This window comes from Netta rufina, assembly GCF_964035555.1.
Source record: "Netta rufina genome assembly, chromosome: 11".
In the NCBI taxonomy this organism is placed as follows: domain Eukaryota; kingdom Metazoa; phylum Chordata; class Aves; order Anseriformes; family Anatidae; genus Netta; species Netta rufina.
This window is the reverse complement of record NC_140134.1, coordinates 14,744,993-14,756,313: the sequence shown is the minus strand read 5'-3', so window position 1 is coordinate 14,756,313 and position 11,321 is coordinate 14,744,993. Positions and strand designations below refer to the sequence as shown.

The window sequence follows — 11,321 nt, the reverse complement described above, 5'->3', positions numbered from 1 at the left end:
GGGATGCCCCCCAGGAGGTGATGGTGAGGAGATGGAGGCATGCATGGCCCCGGGAGCACCCCGGGGGTCCTGCCGGGGACCCCCACATCCTCCCTCCAGGCTAGGACAGAGGCAGGGACACAGCCACACCACTCCGGGGCTTTCTCCCTCGTTTATTAGAAGAGCTCCAGGAAAATACATCTTTTCGTAACAAAACGCTCGAAGAAGAAGGCACCAGAGTTCACACGGAGTCCGGGCGCAGGGCGCACCGAGGTAAGGCACTGGGGCCCCCACGGGGACGGGCACAGCAGCACCCCGCAGCGTGATGGGGACGAGGACAGGGATGCAGCAGAGGCACCCGCTCTGTGCCTCGGGTCCCCTGCAGCCGGGGTGGCGGGGGACAAGGGGACAGAAACGTGGCAGGGGACACGGGGGCAGAAACAGCCCGGGGCCGGCAGGGTGGCTGGCATGGGCAAGGGGCTGCCCCGGCCCCAAGCAGCAGCCCCACGCTGTACGTGGAGCAAGGTGCCCCAGCCAGGAGCCCGGCTGCGTTGAGAAAGTGTAAAATGTAAAGGAAGGAATAATTAAAATTAAAAAAAAAAAAAAATCAAACAAAATAAGCCTCCCCCCGCCCCGCCTCCCCCCACAATCACCCCCAGAACAGCCCTTGGGAAACACCCGGTGCCGGGCACCGTCGGGCTGGGAGCATCCTCAGGCCGAGAAGGAGAATCCCGGCTCCTTATCTCTCCTTGTAGCAGAAAACCCCAAACCTGCCCTTGCTGGGGAAGCCGAAGCTGCGGACGCCGGGCTCGGGGGGGCCGCAGTTGGCTCGGGGCTTGGCGATGGGGTAGCGCACGCTGCCGTCCGCCAGCCAGCCGGCGTCGCAGCGATCCAGCCCCAGGAACTTCCAGGCGGAGTAGAGGTGTCCCACCCTGGCGATCTCAGCTCCCGCGTCCTGGCACGCCTGCTTGGCTTCCTCCAGCGTCAGCCCGGCCGGGCGCTCCAGGTAGAAAATCTCTCCTAGGAGGGATGGAAGGAATCAGAGGGGGAGCCCCCCGGTGCCGAGCATCGCCCGGAGCATCCCCGCTGGGCTGCGAGCCCCACACCCCAAGGGGCAGGGAGGATGCGGGATGCCACCAGCAGGGCTCCAGATGCCACCAGCGGGGCCGTGCCCCCTCCCCAGCCCCCTGCCCCGTGCCCAGCACCCACCTCTGAGCGCGGAGGAGAAGCAGAAGACGTCGAAGCGGTGCAGGTGCCGGTGGCGGGGGCCGTAGCTGCGGATGCCTGGGGCGAGGTGCAGCCCTCCGCAGGGCTTACGGGGCAGGCGGATGGGGTAGTGCACGGTGCCGTCGGCCAGCCAGCCCGCGTTGCACCAGTCCAGGCCCTCGCTCCAGGCCTGGAAGAGCTGGCTGAAGGTGGCGATGAGGGCGCCCTGCTCCCGGCACGCTCGCTCGGCCTCGTGGAAGTTGAGGCGGTACTGCCCGCGGGGAGGCTGGTAGGGGAACACGACGCCTGGGGGGCGGACGGGGCGCTCAGGTGACACCGTCCGGAGCCAGCACGGGTCCCCAGACCCATCCCAAACCCAGGCTGTGGGGCAGGGAGCACCCCAGGGTGCAGCAGCCCAGGCTACACAGCCCCAGGCTGAGGAGGGGCTGCGCTGGGCACGCGGCCACCAGCAGCGAGTTGCCAGCGACATCTGGTGGCACTGGGACAGCTGGTGGCTGCCTCCTGGGGACACGCACACCTCCCTCCTGGGGATGCTCAGACAATAATAGGGCTGCCGGGACCGCCACCGCAGGGACACACGGACCCAGGGACACACGGACAGGGCTCCCAGGGGGACACGGCACCAGCACGGGGACAGCTGGACAACGGGAACCCCCAAACCTCCACCCGGAGAGCTCTGAGCCCCGAGGATCACCCCGCACACCCCAGCCCCTTTCTGCCCAACGGGGCCGGCTGGGCTGTGCCCCCAAACACCCCACTGCCCCACAGGGGTCCCCACCCCATCCCCACCTTGCAGCCGGAGGTCCACCACGTCGCTCTCGTCCTCCAGCCCGTCGATGACCTCGCAGCGGTACTTGCCGTCGTCCTGCAGGCGCACGTCGCTGACGACCAGCGAGGCCTCGTGCCGGCCGCCCTGGCGGAGGTGGGCACGGCCTCGGAAGTCCCCGAAGGCCATGTAGGTCTTGCCGATGGCCACCAGCACGTCCTGCTCCTTGGTGTAGTCGTCCCGCAGCTTGGACCACTTGATGCGGATCTTGCGCTTGCCCTCCTGGTGGGGCTCGAAGCGGTAGCGGCAGGGCAAGGTGGCATTGGCCCCGCTGAGGCTGTAAATGGGGTCTCGGGGGGTCTCCACCACCAGCTTTGCCCCGTTGAAGTAATCCACTGGAGACGGGGAGGGAAGATGTCACGGGCTGGGCCTCCCCTCTCCCCACAGCCACCTCTGAGCATCCCCGAGCACCCCCGGTGCTCCTCCAGCCCCGCGCACCCCTCAAGCTGTGGGTCCCGACCCCATCCTAGAGGCTTTGGGGGCAGCCCGGCCCCTGCCGTACCTTTCTCGTGCCCGTTGCCCTTGTCGTTCATGACGTGGTTGTAGTAGAAGCCGTTGTAGAAGGGGTGGTGGGAGCCGCTGGCCAGCTGCAGCAGGGTGGCCTCGAGGAGCAGCGGGAGCAGCAGCATGGCTGGGAGCGGGGCTGGACCCTGAGCAGAGAGGGAAAGGGCTGGGGCAGGACCCCAGGGCGTCCTCCAAACTGGGAGCACTGGGAACACTCCCCCGGGGCGTGCGGGGAGCACGGTGGCCGAGCTCAGCGTGCAGAGGCAGCGGGGCGTGCAGCAGGGCAGGGGAGGAGAGCTCGGGGCCGCCCGGCTCTGTGCGGGGCCGGGGCAGCGGGGGCAGCCCCCAGCCTGGCCGCAGACCCCCAGCTCCCCCCAAAAACCGGGTGCCACCCCCCAGCCCCGCCGCAGCAGAGGCTGTCCCCATACAACTTGCTCAGCGCACACCACGTCCCATAGGACGAGCCCGGCTGCCCCACGGCACCGCGGACCCACTTGTGGGGTCTGTGCCCCCAGCCCTGACCCCTCGGGCACCCAAGGGTGCCCAGCGCGGTGTCCCCCCCCCAGGACGGGCACATCGCTACCTGCCGGCCTGCAGCCCTTCCCCAGAGCCGGCAGGGGGGGCACGGCACCCGGCCAGCCTCCGCAGCCCCCCTGCAAAGCGGGCAGGGATGCGGCACCCGTGTCCCAGTCCGGATAAGGTTTAGGATTGCCCCAAACTGCGGGCAGGGGGTGCCGGCTGGCACCGCGGGGACCGGGCTGGGGACAGCGGGGACATCCAGCAGGCAGCCGGGGCTGGGACCCGCAGCCCCCTGCTCCCAGCGCGGGGTGCCCGACCCCGAGCTCTCCTCCTCGCCGGGTGCCACTGCTCTGTGGGTGCAGCAAGCACTTGGCCAACCCCAAAAGTCCAGCCCTGGGTGCTTGGTGACCTCAGGACGGAGGCAGCGGGCTGGGTGCAGGTGCTGGCAGCGAGGTGGGTGCGAGCTGGGTGCCGGGGCACTGCTCGAGGCACCGCGGCCCTGCGCACGCCGCCGTGTGCTGGCGGGGCGGCGGCACGGGCTCGAGGCACCGACAGCCTCGCACCTCGGGATGGGGACTCCAGCCCTCACCCCGCTGCGTCCCAAAGCTCCTCGCCACCCACAAGGCGATGGTGGCATGGAGACGTGGCGGAGAGCTGGTGTCCTCCACTGCGGCGATGCCCGGCACCCTCCGTGGTGATGCCCAGCGGTCCCGTAACGATGCCCAGTGATCCCATAACGATGCCCAGTGATCCCATAACGATGCCCAGTGATCCCACAGCGATGCCCAGCCCTCCCAGCCCTCCGTCCCCACTGGGTGCCGCACCCCAGGGTGCCAACCCACCCCGCGCCCGTCCCCGGGACCGAGCCCTACTCACGCCGGGCAGCAGCGGCAGGCAGCGGGCAGGCTGCGGGCGGTGCGGTGTGTTTGGGGCTCTTGCAAAGGCTGAGAGGAAGCAGCTCCAGGGCCTGCCTCTTAAAGGGAAACACACGCCTCTCCCAACCCCCTGCTCGCGGCCCGGAGCAGGGGTGGGTGCCCCGAGCCCCCCGCCCGCCCTCCAGCCCCAGCCGGAGCCGTGCGCCCTTCCCCGGGCTGTGCCCTCGCCACGCACCCGGCTGGTAACGGGACGGCATCGCCCCGGCTTGTCGGGGGGAGCCAAGGGGAACGGGGTGCCCCGTCGGGGATGCTGAGATGAGGGGGTGAGCCCCTCAAAGTCCTGCTCCAAGATGGGTGCGTGGAGAGGAGTTGTCCCGCTGGGGACAGGAGTTGTCCATGGGGACCGAGCATGGGCAGCGGCGGTGCCAAGCGAGCACGTTGTGGGAGCTCCACGAGCACCACGAGTACATTTTCAGAGCACCACGAGCACGTCATGCAAGCAACGAGCAGCTCTGGGGGTGTCTGTGCTCTGGGGTCAAGAGGAGGCACCAAGCCACGAGGCTCGACCCCATCAGGGCTCATCCTGGGGCCGGGTGGGCAAAGCGGAGCTGGGAGAGCGCGGCTCAGGGAGGGCTCTGCACCAAGGCACAGAAACGGGGCCAAAACTTTTGGGCAGCCCATCTGCTGGGCCATCTCCAGCCACGGCACAACCCCAGCTCCTTCCAGCTCCGGGGCTGCCATCCCTGGGAGCACAGCAGCAGCGTGTGGGCTGACCCGCTGCCCCGCCGGCCCGGCCCGGCGCTGCGCTTTGTTGTTTTACAGCGAGGAAATGAGGCTCAGGGGCCCGGGCCCTGCTCCTGCCGCCGCTCAGGACGGCGTCAAACCGGAAAGAAAACAAGGCGTGCGAAAATAAATGGGAAACCCCATCCTGGCGGCCCCGGGATCCGAGCCCGTCTGGCACCGGCGGCGCGCTGATAGGGAGCGGCGGCGGCCGGGACGCGGCGTTATCTGCCAGCAGCCCCGACCCCCTTGGGAAGCGTGGCTGGGACTGCCAGGGGACACGGGGTCTCACGGCTCAGCCTCTCTAATCACAAAGAAATAAGAGATTAAATCCAACCCCCCAAAACCGGGACGGGCTGCATTTGGGGGGCCCCACCGAGCAGCTCTAGCTGGACGCAGAAGCCATCACGGGTATTTTGGGGACACCGAGCCCCACGCTGGCTGTGATCATACACATCCTGCCCCCAGCACTGCCACGGGGCCCCAACCCACGGCACTGCCAGCTCGCTTTTGGCCAGGGACAGCCGTGGGTGCGTGACGCCCGGCGTGCCGCCCGCCCTGCCGGCCGGAGCGCGCTGCCCCGCAGCCCACAATGGGGGCGATTACATCTCCCGGCACGGCGGCTCCGGGCTGTGCCCCCCCCACAGCCCAGCCCATGTCTGATCTGATCTGATCGGGGACGGTCCCCTCCCCGCTGGGGCACGCTGCTCCTTGGCGCGGCCGCCCCATTGTTTGGGAGAGGAGGAGAAAGCTGCAGGGTGCCCAAAATGCCCCACAACGAGCCGTCCCTCTGCACGGCCCCAGGAGAATCGTTTGGTGAATCCCCTCTGCTCCTGCCCTCCTCTCACCCTATTTTCGGTGCGTAGGGGATGCTCCCAGCCCTGCTTTCTGCTGGGGCTTTGGGTTGAGCTCCCCGAGGGCGGCTCTGGGCTGTGGGGTGAGCAGCACTGCGTGGGGTCAGGGCAGAGCTGACCCTGCAGCATGTGGGACGGGCGCGTGCTTGGGGCTGGCCGAGCCCCACGGGTTGAACGGGAGCCATAAAAATGTCATCCCCAGCTCCCCCACCTCAAAGCCAGGGGCTGACAGCTTTGGGATTTCTCCCCGAAACGCCGCCTGCACGGGACCCATCTCAGCTCCTGCTGGCAGCCCCGGCAGGGACCTGGTGCTGAAGGCTACAAACGGGGAGGAAAACCCACAGCAGGACGGAGGAGGCTGCAATCGGCGCTGGGCTTTCCGGGCAGGGAGGAGAGGAGAGGAGAGCAGAGGATGCTCTCCCCTGCGGCTGCTTCCTGCCCACCAGGCAGCTGGCAGCACCGGCAGCGGGGTCAGCAGGCAGCGGGGTGCCGCGGCTGCAGCGTGCCGGCCTTCCTGCCTCCGGGAACAGCATCCGAGGGATGGGGACGAGCCGCAGGAGGCTTTGCGTGGTGAGCGGGGTGCCCCGGCCCTCCTCGCCCTCTTCAAAGGCAGCCCGGTGCTCTGCAGGAGGAAGGAAGCGGCGCAGGGATGGGAAGGGGCTCAGCATCCCCCGGCGGGGTGGGGGTGGCAGGGGACAGCGGTGACGGGGTGTGGGGGACGCGTCCCCTGCTCTGAGGGGTGGCTTTGGCTCGCTTCGTCCTCCCCGCACAGCCTCCCCCGGCTGTCTCGGCCCGCCTGGGAGCAGGCTGCCCTTATCTCTGCCACAGCTTCCCGGCGATAAGGGGGGCACGGCTGGATGGGAGCAGAGCTCAGCGTGTCCCCCCCCAGCTCTGGCTGTGTCACCGGTCTGTCACCGAGCAGCCAGGGCTGCGGTGAGCTCAGGAGCTGCGGGGACACGGGTGGCACCGGGGCAATTTGTGCCAGCCTCGGGGTCCCTTCCCAGTGGGGCAGAAACCCCTGGAAGGGAGCAAAGCTGCTCCACCCCAACACCCCGCTGCCTTCCCCGATGGGCCCAGGGTCCCCGTCCAGCAGCCTCCACCCCGCACTCCACGGGAGCTCTGCTGGCCGCAGCCCCGGCCAAAGCTCTCGCTCCACCTTGGGGGATTTGCTCCAGGAGCAGAGCCAGAGGAGGACGGGCAGGGTGTGGGGTGCTGAGAGCTGCTTCCCCTCCCCATGTCCCGTCCCATTACGCTGGGCCAGCTGCGAGCACCGGGAGGGGTGGGGGCCGTGGGAAGGATGCGCGCAGCCCGGGCACCCCGGGGCCCCTCCGCCTTCCCCGCAGCCATGTGGCAGAGCAGCGAGCACACGGCCTGAAGTTTCAGCTGGTTTTAATACTGTCAGTGACACCCCAGCAGGGCCACCCCCAGACCGGCCAGGTCCCCTCGGTGCTTTCCGAAGCCAGCCCGGCCCCGCAGCCGCTTCCCGGCCCAGCACACGGGGACGGCGTCGCCACCAGTGCTGCCCACAGGGACACGGCCCCAAAGTGCCCCCAGCCACGCTCCTGCCTGGCAGTGCCAGCCCTCGCCTCTCTCCTCCTGCCATTCCCGGCTGCTCCGGCATCGAGAGGCTCCCCGCCAGCAAACGAAGGGAAAAAACAGGTTACAAAAAGGGTCAGGGATGGGGCTGTCTGCCCGCTGCACTTGGGTTGTTCAGCCAGCGCCTGCTGCTGCTCCTCCTGGCACCCCGTGGCCACAGCCCAGCTCCTCGACCCACTGCGTGGCTCTGGGGGCGAGGGACCTGCAGCCCCCCCAGTAAGAGGGGACGGTGGCACTGCTGAAGGTTTGGAGGAGGCTGGAGCTGGCACCCTAGGACTGCGATCAAAGGGGAGAAAAAATTCCCAAGAACTTCCCCCGTTAGGAGGGCAGGGTGCCCCCACCACCCGCAGACCCCTGGGTTTGCTCCCTTGGGGAAAAACAGCCTCGCTGGGGGCCGGGGAGGGCTCTCGGCTGCCAAAAAGCCAGAGCCGGGGGCAGAGCTGCCGGCCAAGGAGACGCGGCACTTTGTGATAGGAGCAGCCTCTCCCCCCTCTCATCACTCCCCTCGCACTATGCGGCACTGACACCGCCGGCAAGGGGACTCGGGGCCTTGCAAAAGGGACAGGGGACCCAGCTGAGGGGTTGCAGCCCCTGCGTGCAGCTGTGCAGGGAGCAGGAGGGGCGGCGGGGGCTGGTTTGGGTCCCTCCAAAAACAGCCAAGCCCTGAGCTCTGGCGCGGCGCTGCTGCTGGCTGGAGCCTCGCTGCTGGAAGCAGAAGCAAAAAGGGGCAGAGAAGTTGGCTCCAGGGTTGGCGGGGGTCCTACAGCCAAGCCCTGGTCGCAGAAGGGGCCCTCGTTCCCAGCTCACGGGGCAAAAGAGCAGGGCCCATCCCCACATCCCACCCGTGACAGCCCCGTAAAGTGCAGTGCCGCAGCCCCAGCCCCATCCAGCCAGGGCAAAAAGGCAGCGCCTCCGAATTTGGGGGAAGGATGGGGGAGAGGGAGGCTTGAGGTTTGGAGCGGGAGGTGCGCGGGGGCGGGCAGGGCAGGGCAGCCCCCTCTGGTTGCTCTGCCCCGGCCCCTACTCGTCGCAGCCCAGCAGCTCGAGGCGCAGCGTGATGCGGTTGTGCCAGGCCACGGGCAGGACGCGCACGAAGCGGGCGTAGAAGGGCACGTCGAAGACGTTCTTCTTGTGCGAGTAGTTGTCGCTGTTGCCGTGGAAGATCTGGGAGGGGAAAAGGTGGAGGTGAGCACCCCGTTACCAGCCCGAATCTCCCCCCGTGCCACCCCGCCCCACCCCGAGGTGTCCCCGAGCCCCCGGAGCTCGCCGCCCCTCACCTTGGTGCTGTTGGTCTGGCTGTCCCGGTACAGGGTCCAGGAGGTGCCGTTGTCACTGTAGGCCACTTTGTAGGCTGCCACGTACTGGATGTGGCCGAAGTCGCGGGCGCCTTGCGTGATGATGCCCGTCACCTTCTTGGGGTCCCCGAGGTCGATCTGGCACAGAGAGGTTGGGTTGGGTTGGGTCGGGTCGGGCACCTCAGCGGGGTTGGCACAGCCCTGCCGGGGCAGCAGAGCTCCCACCCAGGGCATCCCACACATCCCGGGGGTCCAGAGCACAGAAAGCACCACTCAACCCCTTCCCCGGTGGCAGAGCAGCTCATAAAATGCTGTCGTGACATAGCTGAGCCCCCTCTGCACCGTTTGCTGAAAAGGTCGGGGTGGGAAGGATGGCAAAGCTCTCCAGGCAAAAAATAAAAAAATAAAATAAAGAAGCCCCAGTGGAGATGCATTTCCAGCAGAAGGAGATTCTGGCTGGGGAAACACGCAGCTCGCTGCGGTCTGACATTTGGGCTGAGTGAGATGGTTCCTGGCTGGCACAGCGTGGGGCAACGCAGCAAAGGAGCTGAAAGCCTCCTGAATTTAGCTCCTATTTTATGTTCCTTCAGGCCAGTACCAGCCACACGTACCTGTGTATTTATATATCCGAGTGTCAGTGTAAATCTGCACGTACACAAACGCCCAGCCGTCAGTGTGGCAGCCCAGAGCTGCGTGTCGCTGCGACCCCATCAGGAGGCATCCCCACCAGCTGCTTGATTTAGGGCCGAGGAGCAGCTGCTTTTAATCATTTCCCAAATAAAAGAAAAAGTGGGACAAATATCTAAACTGCTCTGTCCTATTATGTCACGGAATCATGTGAGAAGGATAAAAACAGCGGAGGAGAGGAAACCGAGAAGGAAATTTCAAAACTATTTGTTCCCATTCCAGGCTGGGAATGGAAACGCAGACCTGAGCTGTCCTGCACAACGGAAGGGAGGAGGAGCTGGGGCTGAAGAACCGGGGTCCGCAGGGGGGTCAGGGCCCTGGGGGGGTTGCTTTGGGCCCCCCCCAGCCCCGGGGCAGAGCCTGGGGCAGGCAGACCCACCTGCAGCCACTCGGCCTGCCCGTTGTGCAGCGCCGTCCAGGCGTTGGTCTTGCCCGTCTTGTCCAGGCGGGCGTAGTGGGGGTGCCAGGTGAAGGCGTCGATCCCCCACGTCTTGAAGACGCTGGAGGCTGTGATCTGCTGGTCAGAGATCTGGTGGGATTTCATGCCCAGAGGCTCCGAGCAACCTGCCGTGTTGAAATACACTGTAACACAACGGTTTATGCAGGCGGTGAGAGGGAAAGAGTCCAAAGCACCACCAGCATCCCCACCGCCGCCGGCAGAGCCCCGCGGGGCCAGCGGGCACATCATGGAGACATGGGGAGCAGAGCTGGGCACGGGATGGCACCGGGGACACGGGACAGCACCGGGGACACGGGATGGCACCGGGGAGGTGCAGGGCTTGCAGCTCGCCCACGCTCCTGGGCGCAGCCAGGACGGTGTTTTCAGTGCCGAGCCATTCCCTGCCTCACAGTGCCTCCTGCTGCAGGGATGTGTGGACAGCCCCGCAGCACAGCCCGGCACGAGGACGGCTCAGCGCTGAATTCACAGCTGGCACCGCACCCGGGTAGGGGCAGGATGAGGCCTCAGCCCCAGCCCAGCATGCTTGCCCCGCTCGGGGCTGTGCCAGGCACTGCCGAGGACGTGCAGCAGGGCAGGAATGCGGGGAGGAGAAGGGAGAGCCGAGGGCTCCGGCTAATCATCAGTCACGTTTCCCACAGGACTTTGATCTTCGGGAGCTTTTCAAGCTCTCCGGCAGGAAAAGCAGCCGGGTCAAGGATTGGATGGGAAACAATAAAAAAAAAAAAAAAAAAAAAACGGCCGTGAGCTGGGACAGCTTGGGAAGGTGTTAGCAGCGTGAGAACGCAGCTCTGCCCGGCTGAGCTGATGGGATTAACAGCCCGCGCTCCCTAAAAGCTCCCGTGGGGATTTCCAGGCATCACGAGACAGCAGGAGGAAAACAAGCGCTGGCTGGCCAAGTAGGGATGAGGACGGGTACGAGGGGGGACGCCCTGTCCTACGTCCCCTACAGCGACCACGGGGTCAGCCTGGCGAGGCGAGACGTCAGCAGTGGGTCCAAACTGACACCCCCCGGCCAGCCCTGTGGTCCCTGGGGAGGGGACAGCCTCAGCCCAGCACCCGGAGCCCACGCAGAGCCCCCTCCCCGTAGCACAGGGCAGGAATTTACCGTTCATCTCGCAGCCGATGAGCTCGAAGCGCAGCGTGCAGGCGCGGCGGCACACCACGGGGTAGATGCGGATGAACTGGGCCGTGATGGGAGGGTCCAGCATGTTGGTCTGCATGGTGCCATAGTCCACGTTCCCTTGGAAAACCTGGAAAAAAAGCAGGCAGAGGTGGGCACCCCAGCACCCCCCAAAAAGCCCTTGCCCGCCAGACGGACAGACCTCGGTGTCTGTCCCCGTGAACCAGGAGAACTCGAGCGATTCGATCGTGCCCCGAGGAGCGCAGGAGCTGGCAGCAGCCCCAGTGCTCTCAGCACCACCACGTGATGCCCCGTGCTTCGTGCGCACGGAGCTGCCCCCGCTCCCTGCAGCTGCGCTCCCCAAATCACCGCATCTGCTCCACAAGCAGAGGGGCGGCGTGCTGTCGGGTCACGCTTCCACGCTTTTTTTTTTTTTTTCCAGCATTGTGCAGATGAGATAAACTTTGCTTTGTTGAAAGCGAGGCAGATATTCCCAGCCTGTCCCCGGGTGCACAAAAAAAACCAGCCAGGAGGCATTTCCCCTAAAAAAGGGCTGCACTCAGTGCCTCCGGACCGAGATACGCGGTGGGCTCACGCTC

General features: G+C 66.5%; 2 protein-coding genes across 4 annotated transcripts in view; both read right to left on the bottom strand.

Moving 5' to 3' along the window:
* Positions 1-537: 537 nt before the first annotated feature.
* On the bottom strand, positions 538-3,980 carry HAPLN3 (hyaluronan and proteoglycan link protein 3). The gene is made up of 5 exons (XM_084293182.1): positions 3,932-3,980; positions 2,535-2,682; positions 1,996-2,367; positions 1,189-1,491; positions 538-999 (listed from the first exon to the last, which is right to left on the bottom strand). Exons 2-5 carry the CDS (start codon positions 2,659-2,661, stop codon positions 719-721), a joined length of 1,083 nt encoding a protein of 360 aa, XP_084149308.1. The 5' UTR covers positions 2,662-2,682; positions 3,932-3,980; the 3' UTR covers positions 538-718.
* Positions 3,981-6,936: 2,956 nt separating this feature from the next.
* Positions 6,937-11,321, bottom strand: part of MFGE8 (milk fat globule EGF and factor V/VIII domain containing) — a 98,668-nt gene continuing 94,283 nt past the window's right edge. For 2 of the 3 annotated variants that reach the window (XM_084293708.1, XM_084293707.1), the window contains 4 exons: positions 10,708-10,852; positions 9,522-9,724; positions 8,438-8,593; positions 6,937-8,324 (listed from right to left, as the gene is read on the bottom strand). In XM_084293708.1, the coding sequence (XP_084149834.1) occupies positions 8,181-8,324; positions 8,438-8,593; positions 9,522-9,724; positions 10,708-10,852 (648 nt within the window). In that variant the 3' untranslated portion in view covers positions 6,937-8,180. The remainder of the gene's footprint in view (positions 8,325-8,437; positions 8,594-9,521; positions 9,725-10,707; positions 10,853-11,321) is intronic. The other variant, XM_084293709.1, reaches the window with a different exon arrangement.